Source organism: Leptosomus discolor, chromosome 2 (genome assembly GCF_034619465.1).
Source record: "Leptosomus discolor isolate bLepDis1 chromosome 2, bLepDis1.hap2, whole genome shotgun sequence".
NCBI classification, from domain to species: Eukaryota; Metazoa; Chordata; class Aves; order Leptosomiformes; family Leptosomidae; genus Leptosomus; species Leptosomus discolor.
In genome coordinates, this window is record NC_141392.1 from 119,543,045 (window position 1) to 119,563,069 (window position 20,025).

General features: G+C 44.0%; 1 protein-coding gene across 1 annotated transcript in view; it reads left to right on the top strand.

Moving 5' to 3' along the window:
• Positions 1–492: 492 nt before the first annotated feature.
• Positions 493–20,025, top strand: part of FKBP1B (FKBP prolyl isomerase 1B) — a 47,681-nt gene continuing 28,148 nt past the window's right edge. The window contains exons 1-2 of the mRNA XM_086461623.1: positions 493–529; positions 3,319–3,366. Coding sequence (XP_086317749.1) covers positions 493–529; positions 3,319–3,366 — 85 coding nt within the window. The remainder of the gene's footprint in view (positions 530–3,318; positions 3,367–20,025) is intronic.

The window sequence follows — 20,025 nt, forward strand, 5'->3', positions numbered from 1 at the left end:
CACCCCCGACCCCCCCCACCCGCCCCAAGCCCTCCCGCCGCTCGCACTCCACGGTCGGACGGGGGCGGGAAACGGCGGTAAGACCCCCGGGGAAGCGGTCCGCTGGGCTCCCCGCTCCGCCAGGCACCGCCGCGCTAGAGCCGGCGGGAGCCCCCCCCCCCCCCCCCCCGCTAAGGCGAGCCCTGCCCGGGGGAGGGCAGCAGCACCCCCCGCACGGCCCGGCGCAGGGCAGATGCCGGCGGGCGGGCCCACCGCCGGGCGCCCCTCAGCCGCGGCGGCCCCCCGGCGCTCTGGGCGGGGGCGGGCGCCCCCCCACCCCGCTCCCCTCCCCGGCCTCCCATTGGCTGCGGGCGGCTGACGGGCAGCTGGGGAGGCCCCTGCCAGCCGGCCGCGGAGGGGCATGCCTGCACTGGGGGTCCGGCCGCGCCGGGGAGCGGGGCCGCGCCGAGCCGAGCCGAGTCGAGGGGTGCTGAACCGAGCCGCGCCGCCGCCATGGGGGTAGAGATCGAGACCATCTCTCCAGGAGACGGTACGAGATCGTGGCGGGGGGAGCAGCCCTGCGGCGTGGGGGGCGGGGGCGCCGGGGTCCGAGCGGCGACCCGACCCGGCGGGTGTCGCACGGGGCTCCCAGAGCGGGGGGAGCCGCCGTCCCCGCCGGCGCGCAGAGGCGGGAGCGCGGGGCCGCGGTGCGGGGAGGCGGCGGGGTGCGGGAGGCAAGGCACGGCCGCCCCCGCGCCCCCCGGCCCCGCGGGCACGTACCCCTGATGCGGGGAGAGGGGGAGCGGGGCGAGGCGGCCGCCCGGGGTCCCGGCGGCAGCGGCGGCGGGGGAAGCCGGCGGCTCCTCGGGCGGCGGCGCCGCGGCTCCCGGCGGCAGCAGCAGCAGCAGGGGCGGCGAGGGGGCTGGGGATTTTTCTCTGGCATCCGCTGACAGCTGCACAAACCCGGGCGCGGTGCTGGCGGCCGGGCGCGGGGGGCAGCGGCGGGGCCGGGCGCGTCCCGGGGCCGCGGCGCTCGGCGGGGAGCGCGCCCCGCCGCAAACTTTCCCCTGGTCCTCGCCCAGCCTCGCCGGGGACCACCGGCCGTTGGGGTCAGCATCCCTCTCCCGGCGCGGCAGCGGCGCTCCGGCCGGGCCGCCTGCCCTCTCCCGGTTAGACGGGGGATGCTGCTGCGGGCTGAGGTGCAGCCCGGGTGGCGATAGCCGCTGCCGGGCTCAGGCTCTGCTTTCCGGAGCCAGTTCGTGGTGTTCTGCTCTTCTGTGGCGTTATCATACCATTTCATGAGGGTTTGGGTTTGGTTTTCTTAAGAGGACGTCATTTCGAACATCCAGCCGTATGTATGTGTACAATAGGCCAGATTCATCCTTGGCTGGTACACAACCGTAAATAATTTGTTCAAGTCGAGCTCAGCTTAACTTTCTTGGCCCAGTATCTTTTCTTTCTTTGTGTATGCTCTTAAATTGGCTTCTCCTTCTGTGCTGTTTAGCTCTGGGGATTAAATTCTTCTCTTGGTTGCACAGATGTAAACGCAGAATGACTGAAGTGGGTATAAGTGCCGTTGCTGGGTTGAGAGTAGAAAGAAGGGTGGAACTTAACCTCATAATAGTACTTTCTAGCTATTAAATAGATCAGGGCTGTCTTTGTAAGCAATATGCTATTCCAAATAAGGTTATATGGATTAGTTCTCTTGGTTGCAAGTCTTAATCAAAATCAGCTGACTTTAAACACTGTCTTAAAACCACAGCTAGTCAGTGGTCCTGAGAATCTCTGCTTTTAATTCAGCTTTGATGTGAATTTATGTAGCTTCATTGACTTTGTTGGTATTATATTCACACAGTAGAGTATGTGTCAGTAAGGTCTGATGCTCGTTTTCTCACATCTCTGTGTATTAGTGCATCGTTTGAATAATACCTGTTTTACCAAGGGTAGGATTCATCTTCTTGCATAACTTTTCTCAGGTTAGGTGGCTAGTCTAAAGCAGTCTTCTAGGTTTTTTCTTTAGCCATTTCCAGAGAATAATTCACCTTACCTTTCTCTGGATAGGCTGGGTTTCTCTCAAGTCACTGCTAATTCGCCACTGGCAATAGGGGAAGCCCAGGAGACTGGCATATGGTAGTTTCCCATGATTTAGATGATAAAAGTTAAACAAAATGAATCCTACCTTAGGGTTACAGTGGTGCCCTGACTGGATACCTATTGTACTGCGCTCTGTGCAGCCCGCAGCTGGAGGTATTGCAGCCAAATACGAGGCTGTTCAGATGACGCTTGGGAGCACCATCTTCTCAGTTTCATGCTGTAAATCTCGGTTCATCATATTAGTCTGCCCCTGCCATTTACTGCTCGTGATGGTTTTGGCATAGAAACCCTAAGTATGTAGCTTCTGTGCTACTTGATGTTTTATGCCCTGCGATGCACCCTGTAATGCATGTTATCATTTTAATTCAGACTAAAGAGGCCAGAAAGCCGACTAAGATACGAGCCTCGATTTCTATCTGAATCCCCAGTTTCCTGCTTTCTGGCAAGGATGTTGCTTAATAATTGGTCTCATTCATACTTTTAAGTTCTTCTGAGCCTGAGCCCTCCCCTGGCCAGCATTACCTGAGAAGTCAAGGTTAGCTGTTTCAATGTGCCATTGGCACTTAATTGAGCCTGGAAGAGCTTCCCTTAGCTTTTAGTGCCTTTGGCAGTACCTAGAACAGGTAAAACGGAAGTGATAATTTTGTTTTCCAGTGGCAAGAAAATAATTTAAGCCTTCTTTTCCTTTTGGTATGAAAATTTTAGGAGGTTCTTGCAAGAGCTCAATGTATCACCACTTTACTGTTGCCCAGTGCTACAAAATGAAACTGCCTTTGTATGTGAAAATTTTTTCAAAACCCTTCCCGACTAATTAAAGATGCCCTTGTTAGAGCTGTCTTGAGTGAAAGGCATTAGAAGTGTGAATACAAATGGAATTTTTTCCACAGTGTCAAACTAAGACTTTATTTGCAAAATTATAATGAAAACATTCTGAGAATTTTAAAGTTCTAATCCATGAAGTATTAGCAGTCGTTTTGCACTTACAGAATATAAATGCGTATATAATGCCCACACTATAGGGAAAATTACATAATGAAAATATTCTTTCATCTAACCACTAAATGGGAGCCAAGCTGGGGCCTTCTACCCTAAACCATATCCATTCCTGTCTTGCATATTAGTGATTTGATAAAGCATAGTCGATATAAATCTCAGTCTGGCATTTTCCCCTTAAAAGATAAACCCTGCCTAGCCACACAGGTCGATCAGAGAAAATAAAAGAATAACCTTTTATAATTTTAACAGGACGGACATTTCCAAAGAAGGGTCAGACGTGTGTGGTGCACTACACAGGTAAGGCATGTTCTGAATATTCTCTTGATACCATCTGCCTTGTGTTCAAGAGTGGTTCACCATTTCAAGTGCGTTTGTTGTAATTTTTTGCTTTGTTCTCTTACTTTTAGTCCGTTTGATTATATTCTGATGGTTTTCCTGAATATTTCACTTCTAGCTGACGAGTTCAGGCTGCAGTATCTATATGTGCATGCTAGTAGATTTGCCAAATGTGGTGTTTAATGGTGAGAAGTTAACAGAGGAAGCTGTGGACCTGATTCTTTAAGCCATTATACCAGCTAATGAAATCAAGTGTGAAACAGTGGGTTCATATTTTTCCAGCCTCTGATCTCGATACAGATAATTAATGATTGTATATATATTAAAAGCATGTGTCTGTACATTGGCAGTAAAATTCATTCGCGATTGAAGAGATCAGTACAAGGTCTATTTAACACGTGGTTTATGGACTTGTGTGAATCTTACGTGGTGAGTTGGTTAATGGGCCTGTTTGTGCTGCACCTTTGCGCAGAGGAAAAACGTCCTTCAAATAAGTTTGTAACGTTAAGTTTTGTATATGGTTATGTCAGTTGTCAAAGGAATGCAAAGACCTCTGCAGTCTGAGTCCCCAGCTGGGAAGTTCACATCAAAAGCTGCCATTTTATATCATCTTTTCCTTAAGAAGGCAAAACACAGGTGATGTGGGGATTGAGAGCTACTGATCTGGGCCTAGATCTGCGAGGTAATGTTTTCCCCCAGCATTCAGTGTTAAAGGAAAATTCTCGCTGGTAACTGTTGCTTTCTTTCAGTTTTGTACTTGCTTCTGTAGCTTACAGCTGGAGCAGGGTGGGAACATTTCCAGTAAATATAACTAATGAAGTAAACCTATTTGTATTTTCAAGAAGCTTTTTATATAGTTTCAATAATACCACTCTTCAGAAGATTATGTGGGAGTTAGTGCCGTGGATTGGGATATAGGATGTCTGGGTTTAAGCTCCTATACATCTGTATATTCAGAGTATCCTGATGAGGTTTTCTAGTTTGAATTAGAAGAAATTAAAACACATGTGTCTCCCATGTCAGTCTCAGTTATTACAGACATTCTTTTGTAATTTGGATCTGAAAATAGATGTTTTGAAGCTATTTTGTTAAGATGTTGAAAGATACGTTTTTGTTCTGGTCCAAACTTCAAAAGTTTTTATGAAATAAAATTGTCACCTCCCACCTCCACTTAGTTTGAGATAAATTTAAATGTCACAACTGAAATAGGCAAAAAAAAATTGAGGCCAATAGCTCCCACAAAGCACAATTTTGCTGGGTAACTTGAGAGAGAGTGTGAATGGTAAATGTGGAAAGATAATAAGATGCTGCATACTCTTACTGATGTTAGATACCATCTTAGATGAGGCTATCATAAGCTGGCTTTGACATAAAAGACGTTATGAAAACTCATTAAATCAATCTCCAGCATAAACTGTGCTTCCTCCATATAACTAGCTATTGGTGCTATGCAACTTCTTTAACTCCCGGTTCGGAACAGATACCAGGAAAAGCTCATCACCTCAGTTCCAGTGCTGTTGCAATGTCTAAGCAATCTTTCATGGTAATATTTTTAAAGGGAGCCCATGGTTAGGAGATAAAGTGTTTTCTTCCAGTGGTCTGTAAAGCATGTGGGAAAGGTGACATATGGATGTCAAGTTTTAATTTAAAACTATTTTATCTGAATACAAGTTGACTTTTTTTATACTGATGTGATTCTAGATGTGTCTGGGATTCATCTTGAAATGATCTCGGTCTTATTTATATGATCTTATTAGGCCTCGCTGTACTTAATGCTTATTCCCACCACACTCCTAAGAGTCCTGCTTTAGGACATGGGTAGCTAAGTTACAGAGATAGCCAGAACATCTGTCTTGTCACCTAAAATGGGAGACAGGAAAAATTAAGACACCTAGGTGCAAGGAAGTGATCCAACAATCCTGCTTTTGAGAACTACTTGATATTGGGAGCATGTAAAGCTCACAAGTTGTCTCCATGTTCAGCCTATGTGTCATTCTGGAACTAGGCACAGATACCTGTAGGGAGGCGTTGTGGTCTGGGAAGTGGGGGAACCATGCACTGGCTGTGCTCCACCAAGATCTAGAGATCATCTGAATCCCCAGAAAAGCCTAACCTCACTGGAGTGCTCTGAACACAGCTCTGAATCCAGCATCACGTACAGCAGAGACAGCCACTTTCAGTCAAAAACACGGCCTGTGGGAGCCCACTTTATGTACAATAACCAAACAGTTGTTTCGGACATGGCAAACTTATGCTCAGTTGCCTTTCCCAACAGAAGAGGGTCATAGGCCTATTTGCCACATCCGTCACTACAGCCATTACATTCCTGGGGAGGAGCAAGCTGAAATTTCCTGCTCCCTCCAGTTTAGCTTGGAGCATTCAGCAGTGAAGAATGCAAGAGCCATCGGCAAGAAAAGGAACAGGCAAGAGGGTGAGTAATTGTTTCAGGCAGTCATGCAGGAGTGTTGAAGGAGTTGTATTCCAGTCCCTGTCTTCAGGGATTAATTTTGTACTTTTTTTTTGTTTGTTTTTTAACCCAAAGATTTTCCCATATGGTGGTGCCTAGGTGTGACAGCTTGGTAGGCCGTGTACCTTCTTGCAGCAGCCCTTCCACTGTCATACCGACACACACACTGTGTGGTAATACAGCTCCTTAGCACAAATGTCGTTGTTCCATGTTTCAGTTCCTTGAAAGGTTAGGGGTTTTGCACATGCATAGAAAAAACATTGCCTGTCCAGTAATTATTCGTGTTGTGAGAGTTTCCAGCAAGGAGGAGGAGAAGACTGGGAGGGGTTTGCTTCTGCTAGAGCAAATTACAAATTTTTAAGGAGACTCAAATGAGGAGTAGGCTGTGGGTTGTGTTTTGTCTTGCTTCCCTATCTTGCCTTCCCTCTCCAGGAGTCTCATAGATTGCATTTACCGCGTGATGGGGAGTGATGGCAGACAGCATGGACAGGAGGGGACCGCTGGCACTACAAGAGTAAAACGCCTGTAGCTTGCTTCTGAAGCATCTTTGGGAGAAAGGTTTTTAGGAACAAGCTGTCTGCGTGAGTTGCCCTGGCAGTCCATGCAGAAAAAGTCCAGAGAGAACCAAAGGCTGGTACCCTAGGTATTTGGCAGAACATTAGAGTCCTGTCTGCTCCTCTTCCAGGATCTTACGATTCATGCATCACCAAGGTAGGGATTCAGCAGGGTAGTTTCCAGTCTGACAACCCTACATGTTCTGGAGAAGCGGGAAGTGACAACTGGAGTCTCCTCAAGATGAACGAGACCTGTGATCGAGTTTTACACTTCTGCTGTCATTGCTCCAGCTATTAGGCTGTTAAAAGTGGCAGCTTTGCCTCTTTCTCTCCTTGTTCAGCTAGGTGCCTAATCTCAGAAGCAGACTTTGTGGTCTGATTCCCAAATGCGTCGTGATGCCTTAATGGACAGTCCTAAACTCCAGGGGCAGTGGGAGTTAAGGTGGAACCTCACTAGGGAACAGTTTAGAAGGAACATCTTAGTTTAAGCAAATCTTTTTTTTTTTTTTTTTTTTTCCCTAAGGATTAGCTCTTGGCTGCTTTACAATTAGAGCAGCGTTTTTGGATTACCCTTCAGATGTACCTAATTACCCTTTCTGAGACGCCTTAGTGCCTGACTTTGGTACTGTAAATAACCTACTGATTTTTCAGCTTTGCACAGCCTGAGTTAAGTACACAAATAGATGCTCCAGATCGTTGCAGAAGATTGGACAGGAGGACTGTGATAGAACATGAAACCGAGTCCCAATCTTAGTATATGATGGAAGAATGTGGTCAGGTTCCTGTATGTGTTCGTTAAGAAATATAACAAATGCAATAATTGCTTCTTATCATCCAGCATCTATGTTGTGTCTCAAAAGTTACCTGTCACAATATTAAAGCAATGGGATTAATAGATAAGGTGGTGCATTGGCACCGAAATACAATTCTAGCAGCAATGGTTTATGTCATGTTTTTGTCAGAGATTTCATTGAGCGAGCTTATGAAAGCCTTTGGCAATCTGCTTACTCCTTCTGTTTTCCATCTGCAAAATGATAGTTGTACTTTGTCTGCCTCGTATAGATAGATTGCAAGCAATTTGGGGTATGAAGTGCCTCCTTCTTCATGCCTAACGTAATGGCGTCCTAATCTTGATTGGGTCTTCAGGTTACATTGTAGTACTGATAGTAATACAAGTAAACAAATTACAGTGTCATTAGTCCTGGAGTGTATCAACAAAATTGAGGCTTTCTCTGCAGTTTTGTTTCCTGTGATTTAAATTAGTTGACTCTGGCAACAGGAATTAGCAGTGCAGAATGTTCAGAGATTTATGAAGGGGATACAAAACGTGACTTTCAGTTAGAAATGCCCCTGAACAAAACCTTTGCTGAGGTTGTGAATGCTCTGCCTGGAGACTGTGGGGTAAAACCTGAACTCCAGGAAGCTGAGTCCCATTCCTGGCCCTCTTGCTGGATGGTGGTGTGCCTTCAAGCAAGCTTTGTGTGTACTGGTCCCAAATTTGCTCTTAATAGTGAGAGGGCAGCTTTTTTTCCAAATTATTTGGAGCTGACATTCTCTTGTGTCGTCCTGCATAGATCATGGCACATCTGAATTCTTAACTTCTTCCATCTTTCTTCTTGGCCACCTGTAAATCTGTGATAATAATACAATTACTCTTTTAGAGGAACTGGTGATGTTCAGTATTTGTAGTGTACTGGAACAGACTTGTTTGAATGAGACTAAAGGCACATTAAATCATCAATTACTTGTTAGACTGGACTTCTTTCAGAGAAGATTTTCTATAGACTTTGTAGTCTGGGGCAATGTCCGCAAAGTTGCACCAAACATGAAGAGGCGAGAAGAGAGAGGCGAGAAGAGAGAGGCGAGAAGAAAGAGGAGAGAAGAGAGAGGAGAGAAGAGAGAGGAGAGAAGAGAGAGGAGAGAGGAGAGAGGAGAGAGGAGAGAGGAGAGAGGAGAGAGGAGAGAGGAGAGAGGAGAGAGGAGAGAGGAGAGGAGAGAGGAGAGGAGAGGAGAGAGGAGAGGAGAGAGGAGAGGAGAGAGGAGAGGAGAGAGGAGAGGAGAGAGGAGAGGAGAGAGGAGAGGAGAGAGGAGAGGAGAGAGGAGAGGAGAGAGGAGAGGAGAGAGGAGAGGAGAGGAGAGAGGAGAGGAGAGAGGAGAGGAGAGAGGAGAGAAGAGATTTCAGTTGGAAGGGACCTGCAATGATCATCTAGTCCAGCTGCCTGACCCATTCAGGGCTGACCAAAAGAGGATGTTACTAAGGTCATCGTCCAAATGCCTCTTAAACACTGACAGGCGTGGGGCATTGACCACTCTCTAGGAAGCCTGTTCCAGTGTTTGACCACCCTCTTGGTAAAGAAATGCTTCCTAAGGTCCAGTTTAAACCTCCCCTGGCACAACTTTGAACCATTCCCACATGTTCTGTCACTAGATACTAGGGAAAAGGGATCAGCACCTTCCTCTCCACTTCAATATTTCAATACTGAGAATTTGATTTATAATTTACTACTCCATTTATTTCAGCTGAGCTGTACAAATTCATTGCATCTTAGGAAGCAGGCCTTTATTTAGAGCAAAACAAATGATTAATTGTTCTTTTCCCAGTGATCTGAGTACAAACTCGTATCCTCTTCTTATCCTGTGTATTACCAAAATTACTTTATGTTGTTTCTTTAGCTTTGGCAGTGGTGTAGTGTTGAGAGTTATGGTTCTGTCTGAAGTTGAAAGCCTTTTTTTTTTTTTACCTTTTTTTTAATAACAAAAGCATACTGCATAGATGCAGATTAACAGTAATTTATAGAATATGCTTGATTTGTCATGATTAAAAAAAGCATTTTCCATTTAACGCAATACAAATATAATGCAATTCCCTTGGATAACTCTTGCCAAGAAGAGAACAGATCTGCCTATTTTTCTTGGATCAAAATCAACCCAATCTTAAGCATACATAGTAATAGCCAGAGATTTGTCTATACTGACATACTCTCAAAAAGACTAATGTAAATTCAGAACAACTTCGTGGAGTCATGTATTTGTCTATGAGCCTCAGTATCTGCATGACTGGATGTACATTAGCTTTATATGAAAGCATTTTGTGCCAGATGGGTACAGAAGTGTGTTATTTCACTGGTCCCATGTTCAGGAAGTATACAACTTCAGCGGGAGCTGTGCATGTGTATCTGAGAGGAAAACTGACGGACGTAAGAAACTTAATCTAAATTCTTTGTCTCCAGGAAGCTGGCTGGCTGGGTTTGGAAGAGGATAGTGAACATTGCAATTACAGTTATCGTTAATAAGAATTGCGTTGTAACAGACATTATAATTGAGCCTTGAACTATAGCCAGCGAAGTCTTGCTTAGCTAGAAAGAACTTAATTGTTTTATTGAGCACATTCCCAAGTGTGATGTCTGTCCATCTTTTGGGGCCTGCCAATGTCCTGCATTTTTTTACTTCAAGTAATCTCTTCAAATTGCCCTAGTTTGAAAGGATGAAAGCCTTTTACTTCTGTGGAGATCTTGGTGGCAGCCAGACACTTACAAGCATCCATTTTCTTTGGTGAATCATAACTACAAAAAGTTGTTTCAGTCCTCAGTGAAGAACGTGGTCTCTTGCTGCCCCTCCAAAATGATTTGCAAGTCTTAAAACTCTCTCGATAAAAGGAGTAAAATTCTTATCTGTGCTTATTTAATGTAGATTGCTTACCTCTGGAAATATTTTAGCAGCAACTTTGGCCTGATAGTGATCAGAATCCAGATGCAAATGTTCGAGGAGACAAGATTTCTCCTACACATATTGCTGCCATCTTAATGACTGATTTCAGGTGTACTACTTGCTCTTTCTTTTTTTTAAATTTGACAGAAAAGAGGTCTGTGCCTTTCAAAATTGTCATGAAATTAATGTTTTCAAGTACCATGAGACTTTCTGTAAGAAGAGGCTATAGATATGAAAAAATGATTTGATGAATAAAAAAGTTCAGAGATTTGTAAGAAAAAATGTAGCAGCTTCAGCGGCTGAATTAGCGAGTTTAAATTGAACAAATCATTGCCTGATGGAGAAGGATCAGCGTAATAAACTATAACCTTGGGTTTCCCAGTCACTCCTCGTTTGCACTGAACGCTGCGTTGCTGTGTGCTGCGCCCATCGGTTTCACTGAAATTCCTTGAGGTATTAGATGCTATTTAACATGCATAAGTGAAACAGAAAATGGGCTTGAAGTTATTGAACAGTGTTCTTTCTGGCAGCCTCAGCTGAGAAGCAATGGTTTGATCGAGAACTGGAAGTCTCTCCCCTTGAAGGTGGTCCCCATGGCATTGCGGTGCTATTTGCACAGCTGCTAATATGCTTTGTGCAAAGAAAGGGGAGACTTCAGGATTGCCTGTAAACACTGTCTCATGTTCATTTAGGAAGACATGATGAGTTTCTTTTGTGCAGAGTAAAGAAGATTGTAAAGAGATTTTTTGAAGGTAACATACACGGGCACTTTCTCCCCTGACAGCCTTCTCTGTCAGCATGAAACATGCTGAATGATTTGATGACTGGTAGCTTCATTTTTGGAGCACCTACTAACCTCTACAGGATTTCCTTTCACAGAGGGATTGTAGCATCATGCTCCCTTCCTATTGTGCATAGAAATGAAACTGCTAGCAAGTGATTAAACCTCCTACTCCCACCTCACAAAAGCCTTGAAGAAGTGGATTTCAAGATATTAAAAAAAAAAAAAGTTCACAAAGCAGATTATGTAAAGTACCGGAGAACTAATAGACTCTGATCGTCAAGTTTTTAAAAGCTCAGAATTGATCCAAAACAGTGCCATCTTTTAGAATATTAGATTGCTGTTTTCAAACAAAGTATTTTTGCTGGGTCCTCTTTGCGCTTATTTTCAATGATGCCAGTGTGCCACTCTGCCTTCTTAGAGCTCATATGTATGTTTAAGGACTAGGACCTGAAAGGTTTGCATCAATTCTTGATCATTAGAATTCCAGGCCCTCACAAGAATTTTCTAATAATTTATGCCCCCAAAAATCCAAGAATTGTTGAAACAACTGTACAGCAAATAGTATTTTTTTGTGTAAAATGTACAAATGGTTACTACGTCAGCTAAATGAGAAACTCTTATCAGCTGACACCAGTGATAGGCTTGTCTCCCTGTATTGACAAAACAGAACTGACATCACCGTATTTACCTAATTAAGAAGTCTAAATTGGGAGCTTAGTTACCTTAGGCTACCTAAATAGTTAGCCTTTGGATGCGCCTCTCTCTTTATTGATTAGATAAGGAGCTTAATACAGTTCCTAAGTCAGGCAACTCAACTAGACAGGGTTTGTGGAAGGGGTAATATTTTCTTAAATTAGGCAACACGCGGTGTCGTCCCTCTGCAGTGGGTACATGGCAGCTACATTGCAGGTGTCTTACCCGAGCAGTCGCTGAGTGGCCAGAGATCTCTGCAGGCTTGTGATCTTCAGACCTCAGTGGGTTGGTCCTAGCGCTGCAGTGCTGCGCGTGGGAGATCCCCGGGGAGGACCATTGCCAAGGAGCTCGCACCGTGCCCGTCTTTTGGCGCTGGTAAGCGACTGAACAGGCGGCCTCAGAGGAAACGCATGCTGCTGTGGGAAGCTGCGATTCAGCATTGGCATGAGTTCTGCTGAGTCTGGCTGGGCCACTGCCAGGGGGCTGCTAGGGGGGTTTTTAGCTTTAGTTACTCAAGGGCATTGTAAATTTTACTTAATTTTTTTTTTTTCACAAGATTGCTGGCTGCAGGAGTTTGTGCTCCTTTGCACATCACTCAGTGCGAGGGATATTAAATGTTGTAGCCATGGTGTCATCAGGCAGAGCCAGTGGATCTTTGTAGCTGAGGCAGCAGCAGATCCATGCAGTCAGGCAGCATAGTCCTTTCTCTCCCATCCAACATCCTGGGTCTTCTAAAACTCAGTGTTACACAGTGGTTGGGAGGCCCATTTGATTTGTAGCTCTCCCTCTGTCTCTGCTTATGGTATCCAAAGTCTGGTTTCCCCTTCCAGATCTTTTCCATTTAATCCTGCATACTTACAGGTTGTTAGTTGTGTCTTGCTGCTCTAAATCACTTCCCTTTGCACATTTAATGGTGTGACTACTTTGATTTAGCAAGATTGTCTTCTTTTATTCTGTTCTCAGTGAGAAATGGAAGACTTTTGGTTTGGTAAGGGTGATTTCCTCCTGGACAGAAAAGACCTAACACTTAATTAGTTCATTTTCCCATCTGTGATTGCTACAAACAATACACTCCCTGATGCATTGGCTCTGTCTAGTTTTAAATTATCAAAGTGGTGATACTGTTTTGCTACTTCCAACTCATTGAAGCTGCTGCTGTTGCAACATACATTGAACATTGAAGTTGCTGCTGTAGCAGCTTTCTGTTGAAATTCTTTACCATGCGTTAGGAAAAAACCCAAACCCCAAAACAAACAAGTGGTTGTTTGGAAATTCACTATAATACTGTATAGGGATTGTAGTTATGAGAACTTGTATTTTCATTCTCCTCTGTGGATATATTTCTGTTTATGCTATAAGCAGGGATTTCTAGGAAGAGAGGAGGGCTTTGTACTTTGGGAGGTGAAATCTACCATATCTAGGGCACATAAAAGAAAATAGAAGATGAGTCACGTAGTGGACAAGTTCCTGAGGCATCGGCATGAAGTGTTGCCATTTCCACACTGGAATGTACAATTTTCAGCTTGAAGAATTGAAGTAAATTTTTGTTGTGAAAGCTGTAATTTTGGTGGAAAAGCCTTTCCCACAAATTTTATCTTGAAGGTTGAGGATCTGAGACTGAAATTTATAGGCTAGCTGTCAACTTGATATCACAAAATCACAGAATCATTTGGGTTGGAAGCTACCTTTAAAGATCATCTAGTCCAACCCCCCTGCCATGGACAGGGACACCTTCTGCTAGATCAGGTTACTCAAAGCCCCATCCAAGCTGACCTTGAACACTTCCAAAGATGGGGCATCCGCAACTTCTCTGGGCGACCTGTTCCAGTGTCTCACCACCCTCATTGTAAAGAATTTCTTCCTCTAATCTAAACCTACCCTCTTTCAGTTTAAAACTGTTGCCCTTTGTTTGTCACTACAGTCCTTGGTAAAAAGTCTCTCTTCATCTATCTTATAAGCCCCCTTTAAGTATTGAAACTCCACAATAAAGTCTCCCTGGAGTCTTCTCCAGGCTGAACAAACCCAGCTCTCTCTGCTTCATAGGAGTGGTGTTCAGCCCTCTCTGGACCTGCTCCAACAGGTCCATGTCTTTCCTGTACTAGGTGTCTCAGAACTGGATGCAGTACTCCATCCACGGGAGGAGCTCATGAGAGCAGAGGGGGAGAATCACCTCCCTCATGCTGCTGGCCACGCTTCTTTTCATGCAGTCCAGAGTACAGTTGGCCTTCTGGGCTGTGAGAGCACGTTGCCAGCTCATGTCCAGCTTTTCATCCATCAGTACCCTCAAGTCCTTCTCAGCAGGGCTGCCCTCGATCCCTTCACCCCCCAGACTGTACTGATGCAGGACATTGCTCCGGCTCATGTGCAGGACCTTGCACTTGGCCTGATTGAACTTCAAGAGGTTTTCATGGACCTATTCCTCAAGCCTGTCAAGGTGCCTTGAGATGTCATCCCTGCTTTCATGTGAATCAGCTGCACCACTCAACTTGGCATCATCTGCAAACTTGTGGAGAGTGTGCTCAATCCCGCTGTCTGTGTCATTAATAAAGATACTGAACAGTACCAGTTCCAATATGGACTGCTGAGGGGCACCACTTGTTACTGATCTCCATTTGGGTGTCAAGCCATTGACTGCATCTCTTTGGATGTGGCCGTCTGGATTCAGCCAAGTCCTTATCCATCAAATAGTCCATCCATCAAATCCATACCTCTCCAATTTAGCAACAGGGATGTTGTGTGGGCCTGTGTCAAAGGCCTTACAGAAGTCAAGATAGATGACATCAGTTGCTCTTCCTTTATCCACCAGTGCAGTCATTCCATCATAGAAGGCCATCAAGTTAGTCTGAGCTAAAATACTGTATATTAACAAAAAGTTGCGGCAGTATTTAAAGTTGTGAATCTGAATTTTACAGCTCAGGCTTATCTCCAGTTGTAATCTGAATTAGTCTTCCATGGTTCCTGCCCATTTTCATTGTAAGGCAAAATTATTTTTTCTTATTAGGAAGTTACTCTGTCTGACCCGCTGTAGCCCTTTCTTGTCGTTCTTGCTCAAAAGTTATACTGCATGATGGTCACCCTACTGCACATGTGCAGCCACACTAGGAGCATCCAGCCATAGTTTGCAGTACCTCTGTACCTGACCGCTGTCCACACACACTTAAATTACAGAGTAAAAGCAGAAATACATGTAATCATCTCTCATTCTGAAACTGTTCTCCTTTCTTCTGGAAGAAGTTGGAACAGTAAGCACAAAGACTAACTTTAACCATAGAGGAGAAGTCTTCTTCAATGACTTCTGTCATTCGTGAAGAGGAATGATCTTTTCTACAGTGTGATGCTGAAACACCTGACCTTGACTTGGGCATGAGATCATTCTCTAGAAGTGGCTCCCTCCAGTGACGAAAGCAGGAGATGCTCATCTGTCATGCTGCCTGTTTGACTATCTCCCCACACCCTCTGTGTCCCACAGTGGCCAGATGGCAACAACTCTGGAAAAGCTACGTCCGTGTCTGTCCCACCCTGTCAGGGGAGTTTCTGGAGTGCGCAGACAGCCTCATCAATAGCTTTTGTTTTATGCTCTCCTTTGAGCTTTCTTCTGCTGTCATTTGCACCTTGTCTTCAGTCAAATAAATAGCAGGGGCAGGTTCACAGCTCTTCCTTAGGTCAGTCGGCAGTGCCTCTGCACAGCACAGCTGAGGGCTATCATCTAACATGGGTTGAGCTCTTTTTGTCATGTCCTACCTTCTCCTGGCTGGAACTCAAAAGTCAAGACCTTTTATATCTGAACGCTGGGGACTTCCAGAGCCTGTAACTATAAGAAGAGGTGTTGAAAAGGCATTGGAACAGGATGGAAGTACCTCATTAAAACATTATCCTTACCTGTGCCATTAAGACTTGTTCTATGTGAAACCATTTGTAAAGCTCATCTCCTTTTCAACATTTATTCTGATTCCTGGCTGGGAGTGTAGGAGTTTTAAATGCTTATGAGTCAATGCAAATTCAGGGTTGATACAGTCATGAAGCACTGCCATCGTTAATCCCCTGTGGACAATTTAAGAAGTTGAATCTGAACAAAGTGCTACACCCTTCATTCATAAATCCCTTTGGAAAGGGAAGAGCATTGTTTACTGCCCTTTAAAAGACAGGGAAATTTAGAAGGGAAATGATTTATCCAGGGAACACAGCAAGCCTCTGATAAAGTTGGGGGTAGAAATTCATGTGCTTTTAAAGTCCTTATCTATTTATTCCTATCTATTTATTTATTACATTACCTGCCTGTATATTATAGGCTGTGTCAACTCTGTGCAGGAGCTGTTTCTTTTTTTTCCAGTCCTCAGAAGTGTTTAACTTTTGAGAAAAAACTTTTAAAATTAAGATGAATGGTGGAAAATCACGAAGTACTTTAGTTTTTATTAGGTTTTCTGTCTTCCTCTAACCAATCGTGATTGGTTATATGAGCATTGCAAACATTAAGGGGCCATTAAGGGCAAAGATTAAGGGCCCAATCCTTCCCTGCTGTAAAGAATAATAGGGGATTCGATTGTAATGATTCACTTTATTTCAATGAAGTAATTAAAGCTTGCAATACATTGGTTCACTAAAACTGCAGAGCCATTTCTGAAGTGCTGTCCTAAGACTTACTATCACAGCACATTCAAAGCTCCTCTTCAGATGCAAGTTTCTAAAGCATTTGGGAAAACAGTATCAAAAAAGCTAGACTGGACCTGAGAGAACTTGTCGCTATAAACACAGGCGCCAGAGGTGATAGAGAGCTGAGTAATGGTTTGCCTTGCAGAAAAAGAGCAATAAAATCTTGGGCTGGGATTTTTCCCTGCATGAGCATGGGAAGAGACATTGACTTGAGTGCAAAATCCCTCCATACTGTAATGGAGCTATACAACCTGTAATCTTTCTATTATTCACTCTGTCACCGTAGGACTGGCCCATCTGTAGACTACAAAGCATTTAAATGATGACAGCTGTATTAGGCAGCGAGGGACGTGGTTAGCCACTGTGTTTTTGGAGGGCAGCGAGATAAGAGTAGCTCCCAGTCTTCAGTGCTTGCCACGTTTACTTTAGATTTCGGACACCTCTGTATGTTCTGTGGACAAGTAGCTGTGTTGAAAAAGCAAGGGGTACTAGGGCAATAGCTCTTCTTTTTCCCTTGAGAAACTGATGTACAATACAGGGCAAGAGGGTGGCAGCTGATAAAAGCCAGACGAATGTGAAGTGTTCTCTGGATTTGACGTCAAGGAGCCTGCCATCCGAGAGAAATCGGACATTGTCCGGCAGCACCATGAATGAATGAGTGAACGCATATCCCCAGCGTGCCCTTCCACTGCGCCCTTCTGTTACTATGCATAGGACCACCCTTCTAGTTTTTCTTCAATACTTCAACAAATTGTAATAGACTCTTAGGAAAACTATGTGGTCTGTTTAGTCACGTGCAAGTTTTATTACAGTTTTCAGTGTTACTCATCATGCAGCTTCTAAGCACGTTCTAGCATTACATTGAACAATGTGACTCGTTTTCTGATTGCGTCCTCAGAGGATGAAGCAGTGAAGAGTTTTAAGACATCCAAAAGAACACGTGAGTGCAGCCCGCATTTGAAAATGTTTCTTGTTCTGCAGCATAACTTGCTCATCATGGGCACCGAAGGTGCTACGGCCTGACTAGCTAGGGCTGAAACAGGGGGTGCAGGATCACCCCCAGATCTTTCCTCCTGCCTTTGCACCACTCTGTCCTGTGCCTAGAAATGTTGCAGTGGCTGCACTGTGAATTGGGCTGAAAATCTGACATGAATGAAAAACAAGTTGGGGAAGGAGGGAAGAAGTGCTTGTGAAGGACAGCAGGACAACAGGATGGAAATGCAGGGTGGTGGAAAGAGCAACAGCAGCGCTTGTAATCCAGCAGTGCCGCAGGCCTAGAGTTTTGCAGTGGTGTGGGGAGCCAGCTGCTAGGGTGGTTGTAGAGAAGAGAGAACACTTCCCTGTGGGAACGAAGCAGAATATTTATTTCTGTTTCCTTCTCACATTTCTGGTCTGTCAAGCTTCCCAGTAGTGTACAGTTTGGGGACCTTCCCATAGCACACTCGCCGTCTCTCTGTTGCAATAATGTACTGGGACAAATTTATCGTTTTAGTGTGCTTCATATATTTAATGCTGCTGTTACTTGTTTATATATGTGATCTCAGAATAAATTTGAATTTTTTTTCCCCCCCAAAAAATAAACCAAAAAATTTCCTACTTGAGTCGCTGGACTAAAGCACATTTTTGGTGCACAGTTGTTTAGTGAGTGGGTGGACAATGATTTTGGGGCTGAGACTGCGGTTCACAATCAGAGTATTTTACCTTGAATAGCCAGACAAAGTGTTCATACACAGGGAAAGCATTATTGTTATTAATATGTTTATTAATACAGTGTACATGACTTTGTTTAAAGTATTGTTGCCCTTCTACTGAGCGATTGCGAATTTCAAGCCTTTATAATTACCATCTTATCAGAAAATAAATCAATGTCACTAGCCAAGGTAACTTCTGAACATGGCTTGCATAAACCTGTCACTGAGCAGGATTCATCAGAACTGCATTTGTTCCTGATCAAGGAACGCTAACAACTTGAATGTGACAAGCCCTACCAGGGTGAAGTATTTAAAGACCCTCACCTTACCCTGGAATAGTGGCAATGCTGCACAAGATTATCCAACTACGTTTTTCCCCCAAAAAAAGATTCATGGCTCTTGGATTTAAAAGTCAAGAAACTCTGTTTTGCTGAACCTCACTTTCCCATTCTCATGAAGCTAATTTAGAAATGCTTCTTTTGGCTGAGCAGAGTGAGGATGGACTCAATGACTTCCCCTGCATATGAGGAAGATACTTAGGGTCTTTTTATAGTGCGAAGCCACAACTCATGCATGATCTTCTACCTGCTGCTTGCCAAAGAGCTGAGGAGACAACTTAGATAAAAATGAAATGAGCATGCCAAATATTTTCAAACTATGGTGTGTATCCTATACAACAGAAAGTATGGGATCAGCATTTATATATTTAAGGTGGATTAGTGTGGATTTTAACAATTTGTTTTCCTGCTCTCGGATTTACTTGAGTAAGACATCTCTAATACCGTGTGTGTGTGTGTGCTCTTGAAGTATAAGGATCTTAGATCATAATGTTAAAAACTTCAGGTCAAAGTGAGTGGCAGTTTTTTAATATTCAAAACATTTTAAAATAAATTCTGATTCTTGTTTTACTCAGTATTGGAGTTCTGAAATTTATTACGTTTTTTATACCTTCTTCAGACAGTCTTTCTCTTCAGTGTTTTTGGTCAGTAATAGCGGCAAAATTCTGATTTAGGATAGGATAGGGTAGGGTAGGGTAGGATAGAAATAGAATAGACTATTTCAGTTGCAAGGGACCTACAACGATCATCTAATCCAACTGCCTGACCACTTCATGGCTGACCAAACATTATTAAGGGCGTTGTCCAAATGCCTCTTAAACACTAACACAGGCCCATTTTGGGGTTATGGATAGCAAATGTTGTCAAGCTGGCTCTCCAGGAGTAGGTATATGGATGACTGGACAATGTTTCCAGAGGATCATAAGGTTTTCTGTCATGATCTGCAAGGAATTCATGATAAGAAACTAAAAAAGACACAAAATAAACATGCCAGTGGATATAAAATGGGCTTTTTGAGTAGAAGACTTTCCAGTAGGCCTTAAAACGAACTGGTGTTAGCCCTGCTGTAAGTGACATTTTTATCAGTGGAGATAAAATCAGGGTCATAAAAAATTACAAATATATCCTAAATAAAGGGTCTCGTCCTGTAGGTCATTGATACAGTATAATAGGGGTCACTATGTAAAATTGGTCACAAGTCAATAATACGTTTCAGTTTCTATAAAACCCTTTACAATGTCATAGGTGGAAGAACAGAGAATGAAGCCTGTGCTTACAGATAAGAGGACTTTGTCATGCGAAGCAGTGACTTTGAAAAAGTCTTGGAGAGTGGTGGTTGATTATCAACTGAACACAAGCTCCAGAGCTGTTCTTTAGCCAAAAAGCTGACTGCAGTCCATGAATATTTAAACAGGACACTGAGGAAAAAGGAGGAGGTCCAGAGGCCTCATACTGCTATGGCTGTTTCAAAGATAGTGTGGTCAGTTTTGTAGTCTACAATGCTGGAAAGGGACATGAGGGTGGAAAAGTGCTGGGAAACCTTCCTGAACATAAAATGCTTAATTTATTCAGAAGAGGTTAAGGGATGGTTTTGTACTCATGTGGGGAACAAAAAAAGTGATAGGACAACTGAATTGTTCTATTAGTTCACCAAGATACATTAAGATATCATACCTGGAAAGTGAAATTTTGCAGCTTCACCTTAAAATAAGGAATACATCTGAACTGGAAGTAC